At 49.3% G+C, this 26,610-nt stretch overlaps 1 protein-coding gene across 2 annotated transcripts; it reads left to right on the plus strand.

Annotated features, from left to right (window-relative positions):
* Positions 1-11,222: 11,222 nt before the first annotated feature.
* Positions 11,223-24,565, plus strand: tlcd4b (TLC domain containing 4b). Of its 2 annotated transcripts, none has more exons than XM_026324488.1 (7): positions 11,223-11,443; positions 15,883-16,035; positions 17,370-17,459; positions 19,841-19,899; positions 20,299-20,393; positions 20,478-20,551; positions 20,639-24,565. In XM_026324488.1, exons 2-7 carry the CDS (start codon positions 15,890-15,892, stop codon positions 20,985-20,987), a joined length of 813 nt encoding a protein of 270 aa, XP_026180273.1. In that variant the 5' UTR covers positions 11,223-11,443; positions 15,883-15,889; the 3' UTR covers positions 20,988-24,565. The 2 variants fall into 2 exon arrangements, with proteins under 2 accessions (XP_026180273.1, XP_026180274.1); XM_026324489.1 differs by lacking the exon at positions 11,223-11,443 and adding an exon at positions 13,017-13,057.
* The last annotated feature ends 2,045 nt before the right edge of the window (positions 24,566-26,610 follow it).

A 26,610-nucleotide genomic window follows, 5' to 3' on the forward strand; every position in this document is an offset into this window, starting at 1 on the left:
TGCTGGATTCTACATCGTGATTCTGTCTCATCATCTTTCAGTAGAAAAATCTGTTTGGAACCAGAATGAGAGTCGAGAGCCAACGGCTCTTTAGTCTGTTTTCAGATTAGCGTGTTAGAAAGGCAGGTGCCCCAGTCGGCACGATTCCTCCTCTGGGGACCACGAAGGCCTTTCCGGTCCATGCAGAACTTGCTGGTATATTTCTGTTTGGACCAAAGTGGTGGCCCGACACAGGCACAAGTAAAACATCTGCAGTAAGTGAACGGTGGTTTTCACCATGAGCAGGGTTTCTCTTTTGTCTTTGGCAGCGTCCACACATCAGACCAACCCCCACCAGAATCCAGCTCAGCTCCAGCCTCTGCTCCTCATCTCTGACCCAGCATCATCTTCCTCAGCCGTCCTCCTCTCCCCGCCCACATCCCAGCTGCCCCCCCCCCCCACTACTCCCTGTAATAACCACAGCACTAAAGCAAACAGAGACAATAGACTCTGAATGAATAAGTATGTCTTGGATTTGGCCATGCGGTGATAGCAGTAATTTCCCCCTCGATGGGTCACTCCATTACAATTACCCTGTAATATTTATCCAGACAAACAAAAGGCCTGATGCAGGCAGGAGAGGCTGCAGGGATCTGATGGAGAGACGGATGGAGAGAGAGATGCTGCAGGTATAGAAGGGTGGATGTGCAGGGAGAGGGGTGGAGGAGGGGACGGAGGGAGGAAATCACAGTGCAATAAGAGCCCTCTCATTAGGGCCTGTCTTTATCACTGTGCGGCTCCTGTGAGACGTGGCAGATGAGAGGAGGGAACAGAAGGCCAGGAGAGAGCAGCGCTCAGATTAGGATCCTTATTGCTATGATAATCACTGTTTGTCATCCAGCGCGCACGTTTCACACCTGTGGTAAATGTAGATTAGAGGCAGGGTCGTCAGTCAGTCGGCGTGCGCGTGCGCGCGTGTCTTTGCGTGTGTGTGCGCAGGAGAGAAAGGAAAACGCGGCTCATGCGTGTGTGCGGCGGAAGTGTGCGAGTGTGTGAGCGGAGCGAAGCGACGAGAGCGCGTGCGTGCGTTCGTGGTGCAGGGAAGGGCGCGCACGTGAACGCAAGTGCAGACGCATTTAGAATGAACAAATAGATAAAGATGGAATTAAATAAATAAGTAACAATCACATGCATTGCTCTCGGTGCCTGGCAACCGGATCTCTCCGTTGCCCTGGAAACAGTTGCTACAGAATGTGAGGTGATTGGCAACCGTGACAACGAGGAGGGAATAACATTTGACCCCGCGCGCTGACGGGGGGGGGGCAGAGGGGAGGAAAAGGAGCGCGAACAGTAGATGGTCTGAGATATGAGCGTGTTTAGACACACACACACACACACACACACACACACAAGATGCTTCTACAGCCTGAACTCACCACACAGCGCACACACTGAACACACGCGCCTCCGATCACAGGGTGTGTTTGATACTGCATGAAGTGTGTGTGTGGGGGTGTGTGTGTGCGCGCTTCACTATCCAACACACACTTAACCCTTTCGGACGCGGCCCTGGAGGTTTTCTGTTCCGAGCTTGTTTCTGTCCCGGTCCTCGCGTCGCTGCAACAGGTTCTTCCAGTCCCGCAGCACCAACGGGCCCCGTACGTCCAGCTCGGGTCTCACCAGTCTCACAGCCCAGTGTGACGGTGGAGCCCGGACTGTGATCCAAAGAACAGCAGCCTTTTTATTCCGGGTTTGTTCATTGGAGGCCTGTGCACAACAATGGGGGCGTCTGCTAACGGGTTAACTACAAATATAACCCGCGCGCACACACGCGTATTAATCAGGGAGCCATTGTTTTGCTCCCAAACAGAAGATAGTGTGAAATCACAGCCGGTTCCAGCGCCAAGAGGAGAACCTCTATCTCTCCTCCTCCTTTATTTCCCGTCCTCCATCCTGCCTCTGCCTGGCTAAACTAATAAGGCTGTGATTAATGGTCTGCTAATTGCTGTAATCTCAGTTAATTAGAGTGGAGATTCTTCAGCTGAGTGCTCGGGGAGAGATGCGCGGAGCTGGCGAGCGTCCACGCACACACAAGCGGAGACGCACGGGCTGAAGGACGCACCGTGCGCACAGGTACGCACGCACGGTCTTTTCTTTGTTGTGGAAATCAGACCTGGGCTGCAGCTCACAGCTCCTTCCATTGTCGACTCATCCACCAATCGCTTGGTAGATTCATTGTCTGGTCCATGAAATGTTCCTGACACGTGTCCTCGGGTTCGTTCAGTGGAACCACAGCCCGAGAACTGAGACAGAAACTGTTTCCTGTTGGTCGATAATCGGCGTGTTTGTGTGTTTTCTGTTCCTTCTCCCTCTGAGCGCCCCCCCCCCACACACACACACACTTAGATCAGATGAAATTACATTTAAATATAGAACATCTCGTTCTGAAGGAAACTAATCCCCGCGCTTTTCATTTTCTCTCGACGTAACGAGCAAATCTTCATCAGGTCTGAGCCAAGACGCTGCTGAAGACGCTTCATGTGCCAAACAGCAGCTTCTCCTCCAGACCACAGGCCGAGAGACCAGACTGACTTCACCTGCACAGACCAGGTGTGTGTCTCCGACTCCAGCACCTCCTTCATCTCCTCCACCTCCTTCACTTCATCCACCTCCTTCATCTCCATCACCTCATCCAGCACCCCCTCCACCTACTCCATCTCCTCCACCTTCTTCATCTCCTCCACCTCCATCACCTCCCCCACCTCCTTCATCTCCATCATCTCCTCCACCTCCATCACCTCCTTCATCTCTTTCATCTCCATCACCTCCTTCATCTCCATCATCTCCTCCACCTCCTTCATCTCCTCCACCTCCTCCAGTTCATAGTGGTGGCGTCAAATCAAATTGACTCAACATGTTGAGGAGATAAGTTTCTGAGAGGGTTCAGGGACTGTCTCTAAATTATTGGTGAAGAACCTCAGCTCGTGTTTTCCAAAAAAGCTGGTGGGGAAACTATTTTCATTATTGTTGAATCTGACCATGAAAAAACATCTACATCTTAATCTGCGCTTCGCTCTGAGCCTCCTGCGGTGCGTGTGTTTCTGAGCGTGTTTTCAACCGAGAGGTGTGAAGGCTGGAGCCTGGCCCCGAGGATATACATGTACCCGGTGTCACACGCACACGCACACACGCAGGAGCTGCACATGCAGCCGTGTCTCGCCTCTTACAGTGAGGTGGGCTCCAGGTAACCTGGAGTGACAGCTGGGTGTCTGCAGGACGCCGTCCAGACGCGTGAGGAGCGGGACAGCTGCACTGCCTCCCAGATGTGGCAGCCATCGTCAAACGCACGCACACGCGCGCGCGCGCGCACACACACACACACACACACACACACAGCAGATGTGGCAGCGGGAGTCATAACACACAAAGCCCCAGCTGTTCACACGTCAAGAACAAGGAGACCAGCTCTTCCTGTCTGATGGCGCCCGTCAAACCTGCTGAGATGCAGGACAAGTGGGGTTAAATCACCCTGACGCATGTTGCCAGGTTGGGTGAAGAGCGCCAGGTGCGTATGAACGTGTGTGTATTGTTTACTCGTGAAAAGCTTTTCTGCAGCATTTTGTTAGTTTGGTTAGTTTGGGTGTGTGGGCGGAGAATGGACTAGATGCACATGGCACCGCACAAACTTATGGCACCCCCTCCCTTTCTGACGCCTCCACACACACCCCCGCACACACTGGGACCTGGCATCGCTGCTCTGCTGCTTTACATTAGCAGCACCAGCATTATGTAACGCGGCCAAACGCTGCATGGTAAAATTCCGGAGAGCGGCTCGGTCCGGGGGGATTCAGAAGTTTTAGGATGATTTGCTCAGTCTTTCTAACAAACGCTGCTCGGTGCTGATGCTGCAGCCGCTGAATGAAACGGAAAGCTGCCTCTCCCGGGGCCCAGCTCTGTAACCGGAAGACAGTGGCGACTGTGCCACCTGGTGTTCAGTGTCGGAACAACAGCTTCGCCCCAGTGGATGCTGGAAAGCTGCAGTGGGTCTGGGTCCTCTTCACTCCTGGACGCTCAGTTCACACCTGTGTGTTCAGGGACCGTACAGAAATGATCAGTTTAGGATTAGGTGGTGTTTTTATTTCTGCTGAAGGGAGGAGGGGGGGTGTTTTTTTATTTTGGAGAGAATTTTCTGTTTCCACTCACTGACGTGTGGATTCAGCTTGTTACCGTAATTACACAGAAACAGCTCCCACACTCATTAGGAGGCTGCTTATGTGGAGAAACATGGAGGAAGAGAGGCAGGTTTTACTGAGACAGTCACCGTGGAGACAGTTTGCTCATCATGTTGAGACGCTGTTGAATCTGTATAAGATTTTAAATATTTTAATATTAAATAAAAGCAGGATTTTATGGCAGGTCAAAGTTCAGTCACTTTATCTTCCTTCGTCCACAATAAACCAAACTACATCAGGACCTTCTGACTTTTATTCATGTATTATTGTTATTGTTGTTTCATCCCCTGCTCTGACTATTGTCCATGGAGAGAAGAACAACAGTTATTATTATTATTAAAGCTGAATGACAGTATAAATATTTAAGATTTAAATCATTTGTTTGCCATAAATTTGTTTCTTTCCTGTTCCCAGTGCCTTTTCTGCAGGTCATTTCCATACGGTCCCTTACTCCTTCAGACACTTGCTTTGAGCCAACTCCAGCTTTGTGAGGAAAATACTGAATGTACTGCAGTTCTCTGCAGCCTGTGCAGCTTTTCTTTCTCTGTTGTGTTAACTCAAGCGATAGATGTTCAGTCTTATCAATATCTCTGTTTGTTTTCAGTTACAAACCCCTTCAAGTGAGTTCAGGTTCTTCCAAAATCCCCTGCACCAAAAAGAACCTATGAGCCTAAAGCATCTGCCACAATTTACATGTCGTTCTTTTATCATTTCAGATCTAGTTCATCAGCGTCATACAAGCCCTGAATGAACGTGGCCTGTGCTGCAGTTCCAGTTAAACCCTCCAGAAATCAAATTACAGGAAAATCTACCCCCATGTCCCTCCGCTCAGACCACTGAGCCGAGACACAGGTCGACAACCAGCAGCAGCAGATTTCCACCCGTTCACACGGGACTTTGCAACGTTTCTGGCTGCGGGAGTGAACAGGTCCATGTGCAGTGTCTCCCACTGCCCAGACACAACAATTAAGCTTAAGACAAATTGAAACTGCATATTTATTTGTTATTATTAGAGCTGTTTTTGATTCACTACCTGCAATGCAGTGCTAATTAGTCTCCTCCTGAGATAATGAAATATTTGGAGTCTTGGTAAGTTCAAACGTTGCTCAAAGGCCCAAGGGAGCTTAATAATTACTGTAATTGACTAAACAGAGCAGCATAATGATTTATTCTGCCAAGTCTTTTCTTGGGATTACATCTGATACTGTTGTTTTAGAAAAGCAGCGTTCAGGCTCCTGGAGAGCAGAGGAGCACGGCCTTAATATTTCAATGCATCACATGTAGATGATTGTTGCTCTCACACGTGTCTGCACATGTACCGTGTGTGTACGTGCATGCAGAGTGTGTGTTCTGTGTGTGTGTGTGTGTTCTGTATCCAGAGGACAAACACCTGAACCACAGTCGTATTAATACTTGGATCTATTTGTTAAAAAACATCTGAATGGAAATATTTGGTTTCTGCTGGTGTTTCCTGTTCACGTCTTTTCTTTCTAAAACAGATGCTCTGACACTTCCTCATTTTCCAGGATGTTGGGTTGTGTTTCCTTTTCCGCTGGCGTCCTTTGGTATCATCCCTCTAATGATCGTTTCTACCGTCTCGTTTCCTCAGGCCCATAAACTGCCTTTCTTCATTCATCCACCAGGTGTCCCCTTACCTCCCCTCCGCTCCTGGTCATGTGACTTTCCCCACCCACTCACACACCTGTCTAAAGTAATTAAACCAAACCCAGCCAGCTGCAGATCCTCATATTGTCGACTGTGGTCCAACCCGTCTTTTGGACATTTCCCGTTCCTTTTCCAGGTATAACCTGCCTTACTCGTTCTTCTGGATGTGTTTTTCTGTAGGTCTGTTTCCTCCTTTCATTAGTCACTGCACCTGCCAGCCTGCACCTGCCAGTTTAAGAAGCAGATCTTATATACACTGGAACCATCAGGCCTGGATCAGTCTGAGCAGATCAAACCTCTTCAGGTGCAGATTAGAACATTTTCCTGCTGGATATTTAACTGCCTTTGTGTCTGTAGGTGATTTATTCCCAGTTTCTATTTTAGTCTAATGTATTTTATTGTTTTTCCATCTGGGCATCTGGTTTTCTTCAGTGTTTCCGTCTCATTTCTCTTCACATTTGTTCTGTCTTGGCAGCAGCGTGTCAGTCGTCTGTAAAGCGCGTTGAATCGCGTTAACCTGTATGAAGGTGCTGTATGAATAAAGTTTGATTGATTGACTGCTGAGATATCCAGATAATTTCATTATCGTCTGTGGCCTTCTGCTGGAGTCTGATTGGGTTTTATAGGTTATCTGAGAAAAGATCCAATCAAGACTCCAAATGCCTCTGACCTGGGGGCAGAGCCGCTGACATTTGCAGCCATTGATTAAAGAAGTGAGCTCTGGTTTATCTGCTTATGGTTTAAAGCAGGGAAACTGTCTGAGAGTATTATCAGACAAACATAATGTAAAAATTCATCAAAGCTGCCACTCAGTCGTTACAATAGGCCTCAAATGCTGGAGTCAGTTAAAAAGTAAACAGATCAATAAGTGCGATTAAGAAATTTCACTTCCTGTTTCAATATTATGTCGTGGGATCAGGACAGGCCTGTATGGGAGCTTCAGGACTGCCCTGACTGCTCTGAGGACTTTCTGAGCCTCTGTGTAAGTGTCTCTGCTCACCATGTGCACATCCACTGCAGGGCTGCTGAAAACCCAATTACCTCTTAGTCCCGGGCTACCGGCCAACCACCTCTCTCCTTCCAGCAGATGCCCTGAAGGTTAACGAAATCATGCACTTCACACAGACTTTATGCTCTTTCTAAGCAGACCCAACAGCGATGACGGCGACCGGCCTGCAGATTTCTACCCGCCCTGCTGCAGTTGCTCTGCGTTCGGGCCTTGGCCTGCGGTGAGACGCTGCAGTAGCATCACACACAGTGCTTTTCATCATCCCTACAGGCTAATTCCAGTAAGTTATCAGGGACATGATGGTCCCAAATGACGGATCAGTCGCATTAGAAAAACCCTTCAGAAGTTTGTGGGTAATGACGGCTTCCTGACGCTCGTCCAAGTCCGGTGAATCGGTTTGGCTTCACAATGAATTATTTTCTTTTCCATCCATTTCACTCCCAGCAGCAGCAGCTGGTTAGCTTAGCTTAGCTTAGCTTAGCTTAGCTTAGCACAGCACAAAGTCTGGAAACAGTCTCTCATTTCAAAGATGATGCTCACTAATGAAGACATATCTTTTATTTAAATCCTCCCTCTTTAGTTTTTGTACAGACAAGAAGAAATAAAGTGTTAATTTGTTTGCTGCCTGTCAGCACCAGGCTAATAGTTTCCCCTTGTTTCCAGTGTTTATGCTAAGCTAACAGCTAAGCTAACAGCTAAGCTAACAGCTAAGCTAACAGCTAAGCAGCACTTCATGTGTTTGGCACAGATGTAAAAGTGGTTGCATCACAGCAGGAAAACAAATAAACACATCTCCCAAATGAACATGCACTTTAAAGGGCCAGTTCACCCAAATCACTATAAAGAGATTTTGTGTGAGGGTGTCCAGTCATCAGCTACCCAGCGGTACATGAAGTACTTCGAATCAGAAGTATATGAGGTAGTCAACGTCAGCTACCCAGCGGTACATAAAGTACTTCAAATCAGAAGTATATGAGGTAGTCAACGTCAGCTACCCAGCGGTACATAAAGTACTTCAAATCAGAAGTATATGAGGTAGTCAACGTCAGCTACCCAGCGGTACATAAAGTACTTCAAATCAGAAGTATATGAGGTAGTCAACGTCAGCTACCCAGCGGTACATAAAGTACTTCAAATCAGAAGTATATGAGGTAGTCAACGTCAGCTACCCAGCGGTACATAAAGTACTTCAAATCAGAAGTATATGAGGTAGTCAACGTCAGCTACCCAGCGGTACATAAAGTACTTCAAATCAGAAGTATATGAGGTAGTCAACGTCAGCTACCCAGCGGTACATAAAGTACTTCAAATCAGAAGTATATGAGGTAGTCAACGTCAGCTACCCAGCGGTACATAAAGTACTTCAAATCAGAAGTATATGAGGTAGTCAACGTCAGCTACCCAGCGGTACATAAAGTACTTCAAATCAGAAGTATATGAGGTAGTCAACGTCAGCTACCCAGCGGTACATAAAGTACTTCAAATCAGAAGTATATGAGGTAGTCAACGTCAGCTACCCAGCGGTACATAAAGTACTTCAAATCAGAAGTATATGAGGTAGTCAACGTCAGCTACCCAGCGGTACATAAAGTACTTCAAATCAGAAGTATATGAGGTAGTCAACGTCAGCTACCCAGCGGTACATAAAGTACTTCAAATCAGAAGTATATGAGGTAGTCAACGTCAGCTACCCAGCGGTACATAAAGTACTTCAAATCAGAAGTATATGAGGTAGTCAACGTCAGCTACCCAGCAGTACATAAAGTACTTCAAATCAGAAGTATATAAGGTAGTCAACGTCAGCTACCCAGCAGTACATAAAGTACTTCAAATCAGAAGTATATAAGGTAGTCAACGTCAGCTACCCAGCAGTACATAAAGTACTTCAAATCAGAAGTATATAAGGTAGTCAACGTCAGCTACCCAGCAGTACATAAAGTACTTCAAATCAGAAGTATATAAGGTAGTCAACGTCAGCTACCCAGCAGTACATAAAGTACTTCAAATCAGAAGTATATAAGGTAGTCAACGTCAGCTACCCAGCAGTACATAAAGTACTTCAAATCAGAAGTATATAAGGTAGTTAACATCAGCTCCAACATTAAAGTGATCAACACAATAATCATCAATAATTAGAATCCAATAATATCAGATCCATTCATGTGAAATGGGCCATTCTGCACAATGAGTACTTTTACTTTGGATACTTCAAGTACATTTGGATGACGATACTTTTACTGCAGTACATTTGGAGTGCAGGACATGTACTTGGAGGCTGTCCGTAGTCTTACTGCAGTACAGGGTCTTAGTAATCCTCCCTCTGCAGCAGCTTCCAGGCTCCTGACAGACACAGAATCATGAGTTTCCTCTGCAGCAGCGTCTCGTCTCTGGTTTCTGCTTCGCTGCAGGACTGATGTGAAGGTTACGTTTTGTCTTTAAGCTGCTACGTGGGTCAGTGCCGCCCTGCTCCTCTGGGGCTCTGAGGTCTCTGAGCAGATGCTTTAGCTCAGGGGGGACAGGACCTTCAGGCCCACAGTTCTCAGCTGTTAGAGCTGACTCCTAGTACTTTTACTAGTGTTTGTGTTTTAATGTTGTGCAGCAGTTTGCTTCTATATATTACACATCTATATGTGCCTTCACTGGGCCTGTGAGCTCTGCTGGTAATGTCCACCATGTCTTGTATTTTAGACAGACACCGACTGTCTCCAGTTTGGTATCCTGGTCCTCCTGGGCCTGACATGTCTGGCAGGGTGGCTTCTCTTCTCTTACCTTTAGTGAACTACATTCCCAGCAGCCTCGGCGGCCTTGCGTCTCGTGCTGATGAGCAAACGTTAGCGTATGTGGTCGCCATAATTCTCCTGTATGTGCTCAGCATTTAGCTCGGAGCAGCCCAGTGTGTGATCTCACAGATCTGCTAATGCGGCCGTAAACTCGGAGCTCCGTGGCTGAGGTGGCACTTCCTGCGCCGGGGGACACCCAGAGGCCGTTGCTCACGTGGCTCCCTGACCGGATGGCGTCGATCTGCTCACACCTCTTGGTTTCGCTGTGATTGGCATCTGATCTGCTCTAATTAGCAGCTGATGTTCAGAGACCGAGGCTCTTCGTTGTTAGAGAAGGGATTAGACTCATCCTGTCTCCACACGGTCGACACAAATATCATTTATCCGGCTCTGTGTGCTCTCACTCTCCGGCTGTGCCTTTCATTTCCTCTCTGCAAAGGAAATATTAAACAAACCGGAATCTAATTCTCTTTCAATTTGCTCTGGATCTTTTCACGAACTCATTTTGTGCTTTCTGGTTGTAATCGACCTAAAGATGTCTCCTGCAGTACCTTCATTTCTGAGGTTCCATCTGGTTGAACCCAGAGTGAGAATCTCTGGCTTCATATTTCTGTCAGGCGGCGTGGACTCCATTTTTAAAACTCAGTCACTGCTAAAATACAGGAAGGCTCCATTTCCTGTCCTGTTTTTCTTTGCTAACCCAAACAGAACGATCCATCTTAGTCCAACACAGCCGACGCCTTCGTCACAATCAAAAGCACCTGTCTGAGACACACCGTGTGGCTTTTAGAGCCACGTAGGGTGAGCCCAAAGATTCCCTGCAGGCAGAGTGTGAGGAGAACCTTTCCTTGTTGTGTGGTGGAACCAGACGGGGAACTGATCCACTATATACTGGATATATACTGTATAATCAAGATCCACTGTGCGTTACTGTGTGTCACTGAGTCCAGATCCCATCCAGAGACTGACAGTGAATGTGTGTGAATCAGAATCAGAATGAGCTTTATTGCCAACAGAACCTGGTTCAGCTTATGGGTCTGTGCCGTAGACCTCCATTGTTGTCCAAAGACTATTAAAAACCCAGCAGGGAGCCACACCGCTGACCTGGCTCACATGGTTCTTCCTCACCCACAATGGGAGGCCCGTCTGTTTCCAAAAACCAGCTTCTCTCAACGTCTGGAGCTGAAAATCAGAGCAGAACATCCCACCAGCTGCTTTGATTAAAACAACCACATGGATTCTGATCTGACCCTTCAGACACAAATCGGACAGGACTGGGACCCTGGATCACATGTGAAGCGGATCTGAGAACATGTGTTTTGGTCTGTTTACACTGGAAACATCAGGTCTGTGTCAGTTGGAGCCTTATCGGGAAAATGTGGATTGTGTGAAACTCAAAGCACAGACTCGCTGCTTTAATCCTGCAGCACGCACGTCCTGCAGGTTGTACGGAGACAGGGTGGCCTTTGTCCCTGGGGGGTGTAGCCTGTTGGGGGGCGTGTGCAGCAGGGGGTGGGTACGTGTCGACGTCACCTCGGTCTCGCTGTCAAAGCCAAAATAAAACGACTAAAACTTTGGTGCTCGGCTCAACGTGGACGCACATGGCGGCGCGGGGGCTGTGATGTTTCGCTGGTGCAGCGGAGGGTGTTCCCTGTTCCCGGGGGCCGCGCACGGAGAGCCGGCGGGCTGCGGCGCCGCGGCCGAGCTGTGAGAAGGTGGAGGAGACGGCGGCTGATCGGAGCTGATCCGCCTACACAGACCTATGCGACGGATAGCAGGTAACCGAGCCGCCGCTCCCTCGACGCACCGACGCGTTTCATGTCGATAACCGAACACGGGCTCGTGCGTGTCCGTGCGGGCTGTGGCTGCACGTAGCCGCATCGGCTTCGACTCGGCTGCTGGTTCCGGCCGGCCCGGCGGTGCTGCCGTGGAAAGCCTGGTGCTAACGTGGCCGACAGCGACGCGTCTGACACGTAGCTCGCCGTTTGCACATAACGTGCGGGGCTTCATTGTGCGTGAGCAGCCGCTGCGGTGCCGCGCGGACACGCCGCCAGGTGCTGCTGCACAAAGCTCCCAGTCACCGCGCCGTGTTCGCCGTTAGTCTGGGTGCTGGGTCCGGACGGCGGGACCCGGCAGCTATTTGTCGGGATCCCTGGCCCGGCCCAGCCTGCACGCACACGCTGCTCGGGCCAAACATTTCGCCTCCAAAGCTGCAGCAGAGCGGGGCGGTGCGGCGCGGCACTGCGGTACGCAGGCCCGCCGCTCCCGCACGGACTGGGGAACCGAACAGCTGTTCTTTCTGTTGGGGCGATTCAGTGACAGACGCAGTACCGGGACTGGCCCGGCTCTCCTGCCCGGGCAGCCAGCCGCAGTGAGCGGGCTGGGCGAGCTACTGCGTCCCGGGGGTCGCAGTGGAGCCGCCTGGCAGGTGAGGGACGCCAATGAATTATTCAGGACCAGGCCCAGGGATGTGCACAGCTGCTGCTGGGGACAATAACAGGCTCTCCGGGAAATCTGCCCCACCCCCCCATCCATCCAGCAGGTGCTGGACTCTTTCTGGAGACTGTGGTGCTGCAGGGTTCAGTGGAACCTGGAGTCTGTTTAGATCCAGTTTGTAGTTGTCTGTTTAAAGTGGGATCAGAGCTGGACCCTTCATGGCACAATTCAAATCCCAGACCTCAGCTGCTGTTTATGGCATTTCACAGTAAAAGGGAAGTGGACGGATTCTGTTCATTTTATTTATTGAGTCCAAACCCGATCCAGAGACTGACAGCAACAATGAATGTGGTCTCTGCTCACAGCAACGTCTGGAGCTGGTTTTTGGACAATGGGGGTCGACCGCAAAGACAAATAAGCTAAACCAAAACAACAGAAAGAAAATCTGCAGCTGCTTCCTGGATGTCGTTGCTGCTCAGGAGTCCCACAGCACAGATCTGTGTCCCACCTTATTGCCTGAACCTAATCACCTTCACGCCCCACAATCCCAGTCATAAGGCAACTTAAGTGGTTTTAAAGAGCTTGCGTCACTTTAATCAGAATTCCAGTGTGTTTGTCAGGCCAGAGTCCATGTGTTGTAACAGCTGCAGTTATTAGAGAACAATCCAGAGGTCAGCAGCCAGAGTTTCCTGTGGACCTCAGGGACTCTTTCGCTGTCGGGCCATTAGAGGATCATATTGAGCATATTGATAGGGGCAGTTTTGCTGAACCTGGTTTTGAGATTTGAGAAACAAGGAACGCTCACAAGCTGCTGGTTGACGTCAGAATCTCTGTTTGTCAGTCCGAGCCGAGGGCGGCAGGTCGAGAACAGGGACGAGCGCCGGCCGACAACAGTATCCTGCCGCAGTGGGAGGTGACACTGAAGCACAGAGGAGCTTCCGCCGCACGACACCGAGGTTTGTGAAACAAAGGGAACACAAGAGTGTCAGTCTCAGCTCTTTGGTTCTCTGACGTGTCTTTGAGTCAGCAAGTCATAAGAAATGAGTCGACCCCGTCAACACGCGAACGCACCGTCAGCCTGATGTACTTGTCTCGATGGTCCGGGCTGATGCTGACGCACGAGGCGGCTCCGGACAGAGTTCAGCTGTTGATCCGGTCTGAGCGGCCCCCGTTCTTTCCCTGATGGTTTGTTGTCCAGTCAACAGATTGTTCTGTGTTTACACGTCTGCGTCCAGGTGCAGGGTTTGCTCTCGCAGGTGTAACTGGTGATAGTCCAGAAACTCAGTCTGTGTCAGCAGTAAGAAACATTTAAAGGTAAATCCTGGAAAACGGGCTGAGCTGCTGCTTTACTGCCTGTTTTGTTTCCTCGTGCAGCCTTTGCTTTCCTCTCACTGTACTTTCACTACACGCTGTACTTTCTCACTACACGCTGTACTTTCTCTCACTACACGCTGTACTTTCTCTCACTACACGCTGTACTTTCTCTCACTACACGCTGTACTTTCTCTCACTACACGCTGTACTTTCTCTCACTACACGCTGTACTCTCTCACTACACGCTGTACTCTCTCACTACACGCTGTACTCTCTCACTACACGCTGTACTCTCTCTACACGCTGTACTCTCTCACTACACGCTGTACTCTCTCTACACGCTGTACTCTCACTACACGCTGTACTCTCTCACTACACGCTGTACTTTCTCTCACTACACGCTGTACTCTCTCACTACACGCTGTACTTTCTCTCACTACACGCTGTACTTTCTCTCACTACACGCTGTACTTTCTCTCACTACACGCTGTACTTTCTCTCACTACACGCTGTACTTCTCTCACTACACGCTGTACTCTCTCACTACACGCTGTACTCTCTCACTACACGCTGTACTCTCTCTACACGCTGTACTCTCTCTACACGCTGTACTCTCTCTACACGCTGTACTCTCTCACTACACGCTGTACTCTCTCTACACGCTGTACTCTCACTACACGCTGTACTCTCTCACTACACGCTGTACTTTCTCTCACTACACGCTGTACTTTCTCTCACTACACGCTGTACTCTCTCACTACACGCTGTACTCTCTCACTACACGCTGTACTCTCTCACTACACGCTGTACTCTCTCACTACACGCTGTACTCTCTCACTACACGCTGTACTTTCTCTCACTACACGCTGTACTCTCTCACTACACGCTGTACTTTCTCTCACTACACGCTGTACTCTCTCACTACACGCTGTACTCTCTCACTACACGCTGTACTCTCTCTCACTACACGCTGTACTTTCACTACACGCTGTACTCTCTCACTACACGCTGTACTTTCTCTCACTACACGCTGTACTTTCACTACACGCTGTACTCTCTCACTACACGCTGTACTCTCTCACTACACGCTGTACTCTCTCACTACACGCTGTACTCTCTCTCACTACACGCTGTACTCTCTCACTACACGCTGTACTCTCTCTCACTACACGCTGTACTCTCTCACTACACGCTGTACTCTCTCTCACTACACGCTGTACTCTCTCACTACACGCTGTACTCTCTCACTACACGCTGTACTTTCTCTCACTACACGCTGTACTCTCTCACTACACGCTGTACTCTCTCACTACACGCTGTACTTTCTCTCACTACACGCTGTACTCTCTCACTACACGCTGTACTCTCTCACTACACGCTGTACTCTCTCACTACACGCTGTACTTTCTCTCACTACACGCTGTACTTTCTCTCACTACACGCTGTACTTTCTCTCACTACACGCTGTACTTTCTCTCACTACACGCTGTACTCTCTCACTACACGCTGTACTCTCTCTCACTACACGCTGTACTCTCTCACTACACGCTGTACTCTCTCTCACTACACGCTGTACTCTCTCACTACACGCTGTACTCTCTCTCACTACACGCTGTACTCTCTCACTACACGCTGTACTCTCTCACTACACGCTGTACTTTCTCTCACTACACGCTGTACTCTCTCACTACACGCTGTACTCTCTCACTACACGCTGTACTTTCTCTCACTACACGCTGTACTTTCTCTCACTACACGCTGTACTCTCTCACTACACGCTGTACTCTCTCTCACTACACGCTGTACTCTCTCACTACACGCTGTACTCTCTCTCACTACACGCTGTACTCTCTCACTACACGCTGTACGTGTACTCTCTCACTACACGCTGTACTCTCTCACTACACGCTGTACTCTCTCACTACACGCTGTACTTTCTCTCACTACACGCTGTACTCTCTCACTACACGCTGTACTCTCTCACTACACGCTGTACTTTCTCTCACTACACGCTGTACTCTCTCACTACACGCTGTACTCTCTCACTACACGCTGTACTTTCTCTCACTACACGCTGTACTTTCTCTCACTACACGCTGTACTCTCTCACTACACGCTGTACTTTCTCTCACTACACGCTGTACTCTCTCACTACACGCTGTACTTTCTCTCACTACACGCTGTACTCTCTCACTACACGCTGTACTTTCTCTCACTGTACTTTCTATCTCTACACGCTGTACTCTCTGTCTACTCTCTCACTACCCTAACTCTGTTTTCTGTCTTCCTTTTGCCCCCCCCCCGACTGTCCTGTCACCTTGACAGTCTGTCTCCTTCCTTCCTCCCTTCTTGCCCCGCCTCCTTACCTCTGCGTCTGTTTGTCGATTGGCTGAAGCAGACAGGATGATTGACAGCCGATTGACTGAACCTGTCCCTGTGCCCCCCTCCCCCACCCCCCTGTGTACAGGTGAGTGATGGAGATGAGAGAGTTGACCGTGGTGGCTGGCAGCTTTGTGAGTTTCCAGCTCCTCTTCTCGGTGGCCAGCCCTCGGCTTTCCTCCACCATCTCACCCGGGTACGGTCGGCTGCCGCCCGCCAAGCTCACCGAGTGGCACTCCAGGTGAGTGACAGGCCACGCCTCCTCTCCACACCTCATCACATTTGTCTGTCAGGGTCCTACAATCAAAGTGATAATGTTTAGTTTGTGTTCAGACTTTTGGTCAATTTGGATGCTGCAGTTTGTGCTGCTGGACTGAACTGGACTGGACCAGACCGGGACCAACTGTATGAGTAACCAGTAACTGGGGTGTCTGTTAAAACACCTTATTCACAGGGTTGAGGCCAAAAACTTGACATCCTGACACATGTGGTTTGATTCAGTTAGTAAAGTAAAGCAATCCTGCAGCACCCCAGTGTCCTGGTACTGGCCTGGGAACACCTCAGGGTCTCGGGAAGAGCTGGAAAATGCTGCTGAGGACGACGGTGCCTGGACTGCTCTGCCGACCCCGCTGCCACGGACACAGGGGTTGGATAAACAGCAGGAAACGGATGTTTTGGTTGTGATATGTGAAGAGAAATGTGACCACAGGCCCAATGAGATTGTGGTTGTTGCTGAAAGTCGTGACATCCTGACCTCCATTAAGCGGCTGTTGCATCTCTGTCGACATGGTCGATTCTTCCTCTTCACACAAACACAGCTGAGATGAACAGCCTGACGTTCACTGGGCAGGAGACTGGACTCTGTTTCTGCTCTTTCTTCTGGTCTCCAACATGAAAGTTCACTCACTGCAGCACAGTTTACATGAGCCTGTCTGTGGGGGGGGTCTGACAGCAGCCAAAGGCCGAGCACCGATGGTTCAGAGCGGTGCACTGTTACGCAACAGGCGGCTCATAGTGCGTCTGCCTTGTTTATCTAACCAGGACTTAAGTACAGGGAGAGAGCAGGGGCACGTGTGGTGCACTAACTACAAGACCTGCTGTCTTTATTCTGTGGCCTCTTCTTTTCGACTGTGCACCCACTCCCTTGTATAGTTCAGTCAGCTGAGACAGCTACAGGGACTTCCTTTCCACAGGTTCACGTCCAGAGGAGCGATGAGGGAGGCTAGATAACTGCTCCAAAGGTCAGAGGTGATGCTGTATCAGCTCTGATTAAGACCAACATGGATGTGTATTTACAGGGTGTTGGTTCCTTCCACTTCAAACTACACTCAGAAGTACCAGGTGTTGAAATGACTACACTGACCTTAGAGTCTGAGCAGAGGGATCTGTGTGTGCGTGTGTGTGTGTGTGTGTGTGTGTGTGTGTGTGTGTGTCAGCAGAGACACAGTTTCACTGATCATCCTGTCATCACATTTCTAACTGTAAACTCCAATTATTCCAGCTCCATGTTTACTGACTTGATCTTGTGTGTGTGTGTGTGTGTGTGTGTGTGTGTGTGTGTGTGTGTGTGTCCAGGTTGGTGTCGACCGTCCACGCTCTGGTTGTGGGCTTCTTCTGTTTGTACATCCTGTGGTTCGATGACGCCATCAACGCCAACCCCGTCTGGTAAGAGCAGCAGTGAAACATCAACACTGTCAGAGAACAAGCTACTGTAGGACATAAACCCCATCGATCAGTGATCAATCAGTTACCATGGTTACAGCTGTCTTCAGCCTTGTCATGTACAGTTACCGTGGTTACAGCCGTATCTATCTTAGCCGCGTCCAGTTTCCATGGTTACAGCTGCCTTTATCTTAGCCGCGTCCAGTTGCCATGGTTACAGACTCGGGCCCATCCAGACTCAGACCCTGGTAACTGGGTCCAGTCAGAACAGGAGAACGTCAGGAGGAAGGTTCAATGGTCGACTGCCCATGTTCATCCTGGAACTGACTTATTCCTTCTGTCGGCAGCACAAAGATGTGGGCCTGACAGGAACGCCGACGTTCCAGGCACATCCTCAGCTCTTCCGGTCGAGCTGGTCAGAAACGTTTTCCTCGTGTGTCTCAGCTGTTTGTTTGGGTCTTCCTGTCTGATCCTCAGTGGGTGACTTTAGTCCATAAACCTGTTTCTTCAGAGACAGAACGTTCCTGAAGGGAAGATGCTTCTTATTAACGGCAGCAACAGGTCAAGCAGCTGAATCAGATTTTGTAGGTTGTGGTTCCACACATGCTGCAGGTCACACGATGAGACTCTGCACTAGGACTTCATGTCTGCTCATCTGAGTTTTGACTTTCTGATTTAAAATAGTTTATTATAGTTTTTGGCTTCAATTTTATTTTGTCTTTGTCCCTTTTTCCATAGTTTTCAGTAACACAGCAGCAGCAGCAGCCAGGCAGCGTCAGCTTCTTCCAATCGTTTCTGTGTTTCTTCACTTAGATTCCTGCAGCCCTTCCTCTCCCTCTGTCCCACAGAGTCCACCAACAAGGCCCCTTTTCATAGCAGCCTAGTCCTCTGCCCCCCGCCCCACATCTCTGGCTGCTGAATGAATGCAGCACACCTCCCTCTGTCATTGTCTGTGCTGGCCCCAGCCAGAGAACCAGGAGAAGAGCGGGGGCTGGTGGGGGTTTTGGTTCAGTGTTGGGAGCAGGTTTAATGCTGTTTTCTCCTTCCTGCTCCCACCTCGAGATGCTGATGTGATGATGCAACTTCACTTTTGCTTCCTCGGCCGATTGCTTCACCTGGCTGAGCCTCCGTGGTCCAAGTTTTAACTGTGCAGTTAATCTGATGGTGTAACGGCATCATTGAGAGCCGTCTCACAGCAGCATTGTTCTGCGGCGGCCTGAGAAGCCTGCATTGTTTGCAGCTGCTGCTCGGACTCTTTCAGGCTGCGCTGACTCGCATCACAATGCTCTCAGCCTGGTGGCAGAGCTGGGGACGTAGACTGAAATGTTTATTGCAGAACCGAAGGCTTCATATCTGTTTCCAGGCCAAAGTCCCCCGAGTTCACGTCCACAGAGAGGGAGTGTGGGTTTGCAGTACAGTTAACTAGCTGGCTCCCACTGAAGTGATTATCAGGAAGCCTTGGGCTGTGTGCCGGCTGCCTGCACACTGTCTGACCAGCGCACCCTCGGGTTCGCTGCCTCTCTGCCTGCAGCAGTAAAGTGAGACAGCTGATGGGTTAACGGGCCGAGCAGCCCTGTCTGGCAGACGACAGAAACCCAGTGCCTGTTTTTATGAAGCTCAGAGTGTTTGAGGTTCAAGAGTCAGTAATGTATAAATTCTCAGTGTGACTGTGACTGAGGGTAGCCTTTTTGTCCTTGTTTACGTACGAGGGGAGTGAGTCAGACTGTATGAAGGTGAGTCCTGTCTGATGTGGCACCTCTAACTCTGAGTCCAGTCACTTTATTTATGGAGCACAGACTCATAAAAGTGAAGTTAAAAAATGAGAGGACATAAAGAGACGAAGCCAAACGGAGAATGTTGGAATAACAACATGAAACCACAAGTCCTGTGTTTGTCGTGACACGTTGAGACGACAGAGACCTGCCACAGGTTTATGGCTCAGGCTGACAGGATGAGATGTGAGAGGGTGACCGGGGTCACCTGGAGGGTAAGGTGAGCCGTCGTACAGTAGGGGTGTGTCGTGTTACACCGGCGGTCTGACAGTCGACACCGGGATCAGGTGTGTGGTCGTTATTTGCAGTCACAGAGCTGATGTGGACGCCGTCTGCCCCGTCGGGTCCTGGTCCTCGTCGGGATGCCGCTCCACGTGCCGCAGCTCGTCGGCAGATACGACCTGCCTGGGTCACGATGTGTGTGTGTTAACACTGTTCCATTAATTAGTTTCAAACCACATCGTGTTCTCGTTACAGAAGCAGATCATCGATCGAGGAGCACAGGGTTGGTGCGCTGTAGAGTTTTCCAGAATATTAAGCAGCGTCTCTTCGTGCTGGTCGTGTTGCAACTGTGCAAAGTAGCTTTACACTGTTTTCTGTGCTGCTCCACAGGGGTGACCCCCGCCTCGTCAAGCTGAACGTGGCCATAACCTGTGGCTACCTCCTGTACGGTGAGAGCTGTGTGTGTGTGTGTGTGTGTGTGTGTGTGTGTGTTGTGAACGCACAACATACCAGGAGCATCATTATATTACAGGCACAAATGTGAAGAAGCTGCTGGTCTGATTTTACAGGTGCGTTCATTAAAAAACAGATTTGAGCGAACTAGTGGTTGATGAGATTTTTGGCTCCCAATTGTTTTGTGCTCCTTCATTTCTGAGCTGCAGCTGCTGCTCTGAGAGAAGCTTCGTCTGAGCAGCAGCTCATTAGAAATTCAGTTTCTGCTGTAAAAAGACGTAGAATTTGCAGTTTACTTGGTGTGTTTCAGAGCAGACCTTAGCAGGAATGGATGTTTGCTTGCTGTGACTCATCACTGCTGCTGTCTTGTCTCACCCCCCCGCTCTGTTCTCCAGACCTGGTGCTGCTGGCCTGTAACTGGAGCACGATGGGGGATGGCTTTTTTGTCTGCCACCACTTGGCGGCGCTGTATGCGTACGGATATGTGCTGGTGAGTGTTGTTCTTCATGTGCAGAGTAAGAGCCGGCGTGACTCCGCACTGTGACTGTGGGATTCTGTCTCTGTGTTCTTGCAGACCCGTGGCGTGCTTCCCTACTTCGCCAACTTCCGTCTCATTTCAGAGTTGTCCACGCCGTTTGTCAACCAAAGGTGAGTTGACCTGGTCCTGGTGGTCACCCTGTGTTTACGCCCCGCTGCCTGATCTGCTGACATTTCTCCTTCACCTCCTCCCTGCAGGTGGTTCTTCGAGGCGTTAAAGTACCCACGCTCTCACCGGATGGTGGTATTGAATGGCGTTGCCATGGCGGCGGTGTTCTTCCTAGTGCGTATTGCTGTCATGCCGTCCTACTGGGCCAGTGTATTCGCCACTTTCGGCACTGCAGACTTTGAGCGACTGGGCTTGGGCGCCCAGGTGGCCTGGATCACGTCCTGCATCGCCCTGGATATCTTGAACACCATCTGGATGTATAAAATCGCCCGAGGCTGCTACAAGGTCCTGATGGGAAGGTGGGGAAGGAAGGTGAAGGAAGGAGCAGAGGTGGCGTCTTCCTCAGACAGGAAGGACGTCAGCAACCACACAGACTAAAGAGGTGAAGAGCAGAGGATGTGTGGACACAGGCGTAAGCAGGGAGGGAACCTCACACCCCAACAATCCCACCCGCACATCCCCACTGTTACTCCTTGATCTCCTTGTAGTCTAGCTAGTGGGCGGGGCCTAGAGTCCTCAGGTTTGGCCCCTGACACAGGATGGGGACACTGATCTTTGACTCACCTGTGCACCAGCCTTTGCACTGACAGATTAGATCCTGTGGGTGAAAACATTCAGCTCACAAGCACATGTTGAATCACACCCCCCCCCCCATCGTCTCCCCTCACGCTCAACCTCAGCCAAAGCTCCACCCTCTGAAGTGCCTGTGACAGACAGGAAAGCAATAATTGTGGAGGGAAAAGATCACGGTCTATCAGAGCTTCGCCCCTAGAGAAGACAAACATCTCCTGCTCACCGTCGCTCCGGTTGTTCAGAATCCGTCCGCGCTGGAGGAGACGTGGCCTACAGACTGAGGACCTCTCCCATCAGACCCACACAGTGTTTGGGGATCTATAGGGCTCTTGTCTTAAACTCAACAGACCTCACAAAAAGAGACAGAGAAACACCAGAATGCCTCTTCTACAGTATCACCTGCTGTGGCCTCCTTGGAACAAGTGGCGCCTGCCTCTATCACCAGCCATGCCCCTCCGGCCTGCTGTCACTGGGTGTCACTGCACCCAGGAGGGAGACCCACGCTCTGCACCGCCGCCCGCTCCTCAGAACCATCTCTGCCTTTTCTCTGTTACCACGTTGGCATCGCTGTGCTGCACATGCTCTGTTTTCTCATCGCACTCAGCCTCAAGACTTCAGCACTTCTTATAGCGTCCACTGGGTGGCGCGCCAGAGTCCAGCTCGAGCATTTGGTTTAGTTCTACCTCTCCCCGGCCTTTCGGAGACCCGGTCAGTCCAGTCTGGGTCTGGGTCACAGGGGCTTCTCCCTCTCTGCTCACCGTGAATCACAGCAGCATCACTTGAGTCCAGTCAGTGTATCAGGAGGCGTTTTGCTCCCATGTCTCTCCTCTGCTCTCAGCCGCTCTGAGAACCCACCTGAGGAAAGGTGTGGAGGAAGTTCACTCTCACACACAGCATCCGAACTGTGCACTGCGCCCTTTGGACACACCTCCACGGTGCTGCAGAATGTTAGCGATGTGACACGTTTCTGACGTCTTTGTCTGACCATTCGTTTGGATCTGTGACAACAAGATGCCGTCAGAGGCGGCAAAGATCTGCATGTTCGGGTTATTTTACAGTGCAAATCTTCAGTATGGAGCATGGTGCCACTGCCTCAGTCAATAGTGTAGATAATGAACATTATGTATTAATTGCAGTAAACTAATAGTGAGACAGGGTTTGTGTTTTTGCTACTCGGAGCATTGTGAGTGCATGTTTTTTTGATTCTTTTCTCCTGCATGTTTGTACAGTATATTCACCTGCAGTAGCTTCTGCACACTCTGTGGTGAGCCCACTTATCCTACTGCGTTCTTTGGAGAGCTGTTGGCTTTTCTCAGCTTTACAAACTCCTGCGTTTGTCTCATACGGTCGGCGGACGCTCACATTTGCGAAGCCGATTTCATGACAGACAGAGATACAAGAGGATGTTTCCAGTTTGGCTTTGGCCGCGAGAACTGGAGGAAAGAACAGAAACAAGTTTCTGCTCTACTTGCATGTTTACTCCTGTTTCCATCGATTTTAGCGTCACACACCTGCTGTGTAACACTGTCAGGTTCACGATGGACAATAACCGATGCAGCAGGTCTCCTTCCACATGTAGCTCAGTTTACCTGAAGCAGCTAAGGAGCTTTGCTCACTTCACTCCTGGATTTTTGTTTCAGCCTTAAAAGCAGCAGCGGATTGTGTGTTTGTCACTGAGTCCAAACCCGACAATGATGTGAACTCAGCATAATGTGAGCGAATCCAGAACCGGGTTTAGCTCTTTCACGGTCGACCGTAAACAGTGACGACCGTTCTCAGAGTCTGGAGCTGGTTTTTGGAACCAGACGGGCCTCCCATTGTTGGTGAGGAAGAACCATGTGAGCCAGGTCAGCAGTGTGGCTCCCTGCTGGGTTTTTAATAGTTTTTGGACAACAATGGAGGTCTACGGCTCAGACCCATAAGCTGAACCAGGTTCTGGATTCACACACATTCATTGGTGCTGTCGGTCTCTGGATGCGATCTGGACTCAGTGACACACACCCAGAATCACACACTCGGTGTAACGTCAGTATAGTTCCTCTTGAAGTCCCTGTACAGGTGTGTGTCCATGCCGTGGGTGGTCGGTCTGGTGTTTTCACTGTGGGACCCTAAAGCACACTCCCTGGGGAGCAATAACTCAGTGATCTCCTGTATTTCTGTCTGTCACCACAGAGGGGGGGCTACAGTAACTTGTGCCTTTACACAAACGGTGGATGTGATGCAGATTTGGATTAGCATGACCTTTCTAATGTAATATCCAGTCATTATCTCTGTACTCCACATGTACTCTCTGTGTGTATATTTTTCTAATCTGCCTGCACAAAGACTAATCCGGCCAAGTATTCTAATCCAAAGCTGTACGTCTCTGTGAATGTTTGGGGTGTTTGGTGGCGTGAAGATGAGACTCTAAGGCGACGAGAAAGGAAATCACACTCTATTTTTTGATATGTTTAGATGCGCGGGTGTTTGATGGGAAGACCTCCGTCTCTTTTCTCCGCCTTCTAAACTGAAACTGTGAATAGATGTAGAATAAAACTGCAGGATGGCTCAGTGAAATACGGTGGTGGCAGCGTCCTCGGCTGCACAAGATGAAAAACTGCAGCACGTTGCTCGTCCATAAACAAACTGCTGAGCTGGGAGTTTTTGTACTTGTCAGGGTTTTCTACAGAATATATTGTAGATTCTGATGTCTGAGCTGTTCCTCACACCCTGGGGCTGTGTGGACATCGACAGAACGAATCAGTGAATCTGATGATCTGTGTTCTCGTATCAGGTCAGTACAACCACATTGCCTTTGTTTCTTTGAGGAGGCCAACGTTCATTATAGGATGTAATGAATATATGTCAATTGAGATATCAGGAACCAGCTTAGCGTCCTGTCCCGCGATCAGGTATCGGTCTCTTCTGGTGAAGCCGCACCTGAATCTGGTACTTCAACAGTATTTTCTGCTGGTATTTCACATAGTATTTAGGCAACTGTTACTTTGCCCCATGTTTGTTCTTAAATCTTTGATTTCCAGTTTGATGAAATGAAGTAGGGTGGATGAATCACGGTGATTGTATATAATAGTAAAGAATGACTGGAAAATGTCTCGCTAAACCTGATAGTCAAATGATTTGCCAGTTTTTCTGTTGAACGAGTTGCGGATGTGACTTATGTTCCTTCTTTTTTTTTTGTCTCTTACTGTCTTTTAATGAAATGCAGTTTGTTGTTCCTGGGGATTTTAATGTGAAGCAACGTGCCCTCCACACGGGCCTCAGGGCCCCTGTCGGAGCATCACCTTGGGACTCTGATTGTCGTCGTCTGCAGTGACCACTACTAATGATCATGTAACTGTAGTGAAAGCTCAACGCTGAGACCTACTTGAAAGTGTTGCTCTTCAATAAAGTTGAAGACGAGAGAAAATAGTTCTTGCACTCTTTTATTTTGGCATTTCACTGTTTTTTGTTGCAGCAGCTCGTTAGTTTGTGAAGCTGCCGTCAACTTGGTGTGATCACTCAGCTGCAGAAACAGTAGCCGACACCACTGGCCCCCGTTTGTGTTTCATCTTAGCGTGTGTGTGTGTGTGTGCGTGTGTGTGTGTGTGTGTGTAGGAGGAGATGCAGCTATTCAACAAAAAAGGAAAGTTCAGAATGAGATGAAAGGGTCACAGAAGCAGCTTGGCTGAAATAGGGATGAAAGGATGTGAAGGACTGTGGAAGATTTGGAGGAGGTCTGAGCCACAGCAGGTCTGATTGAAACCATTGTGTGTGTGTGTGTGTGTGTGTGTGTGTGTGTGTGTGTGTGCGTGCGTGTCTGTGTGTCTGTGTGTGTCTGTGTGTGTGAGAGAGCTCCGATCAGTCAGGGGGCTTGGTCAGAGCTTGTGCCTAAGGAGCTTTACCAAACATGGTCACAGAAGAGACTCAATGAAAATCTCCGCCAGCTACTACAGAGCCCCCCCCCCAATGTGTGAACTGTTGCTGTTGGACTGAACACACACCTGCTTGTATGTACTGCAATCCTTTACTACAGTAATAGTAGGAATACTACAGTAATAGTAGGAATACTACAGTAAAACTCTTCTGTTCTCCTGCATTCAAAATGTTACTGCAGTAAAAGCCCAAAAGTGCCATCATCCAGATGTACTTGAAGTATCCAGAGTAAAGGTGGAGCTGACGTTAACTACCTTATATACTTCTAATTTGAAGTACTTTATATACTGCTGGGTATCTTGGGAATTTCCCAACAGGGATCAATAAAGTCTGATGATCAGACCAAACCAAGTTATAATTATGTGAATAATAGATCACAGGGATGTGCCTTCTCCAGGAGGAGTTTAGTGTGAAGACCTTTTCCAGACTGGAGAACCTGTTGCAGACCTTGCAGAGGCTGCACACAGACACTTTCCCCCCTGGCCAGAGGTGTTGGCAGTGACTTAAAGCAGCTTGTTAACAAGCAGCAGTGAACTGTCGTCAGCTCCCTCAGCTGAAGAGGCCACGGGCCTGGTCCAGCCTGAGATTAACGAGAGTGGAGACTGAAAGCAAAGACTGGTCCCACTTCATGCTGCTTCACTGCTCCTCAGGCAGAGCGAGGTGGAGGCAGGAGTGAGGTTCACCACATCTTCAGATAATTAGCCAGGAAGAAATATACACATGCTCGGTCAAAACTTTGGTTGACACACTGAATGTAGTCGAAGTGGCGGTCTTAAGTCTTAAGTGTTTTAGCTGTGAAAGGAGTTGAAATGTGCAGGTAATGAATTGACCTGGATGTGGAAATCAGTTCAAAACAGCAGCAGTTGAAGTGGATAGTGTGTAAACTGTTTAAAGGTGAAAACCTGAAAGGATTTGAAGTGTTAACGTTGAGGAGAAAGAGACGAATGTAAATGTGAAAGCAGTTGAATTGTCGTTTGTAGAATAAAAGGCCGTCGAAGAGGAAACGGGTGAAATGTCAGCTGATGCAGTGTAAGAGGTAAAAGCAGGTGAAATTAGGTTGACGTGTGTGAAAATAGAATAGAAAATAGAATAAAAAAACACGTTGCTGTAGCTGAAGGACAATAAACGTTTAAAGGAAAAACTGAAATAAAAACTGTAGTAAAGATAAAAACAAGGATGTGACCAGAGTCTGACGCTTCAGGTTTTATTGACCAAATCCAGGTCTGTTTGCGGCTTCCTGTCCTGCTGCAGCGACAGGCTGGAGTTATGATGCCATGGACTCAGCCTCCAGAGCTCCTCGCTGTAGGATGTGAGGCCTTCTACCATAAATAGCCAGACGCAGTGAGGAGCGGGTGGAGGGAGGGACGCTGACGGTGGAAGTGCCCTTCTGAGTTTCTGCTGATCTCCCAGTGTGCGCCTCCTCCCTCCCCTCCTGTTTTCACTTCATTCCTCAGTCTGTTGAAAGGCTCAGTCTGCATGTTGATGCACCTGGAGCATCCAAAGTTACCTCTTCACG

This window comes from Mastacembelus armatus, chromosome 8 (assembly GCF_900324485.2).
Source record: "Mastacembelus armatus chromosome 8, fMasArm1.2, whole genome shotgun sequence".
NCBI classification, from domain to species: Eukaryota; Metazoa; Chordata; class Actinopteri; order Synbranchiformes; family Mastacembelidae; genus Mastacembelus; species Mastacembelus armatus.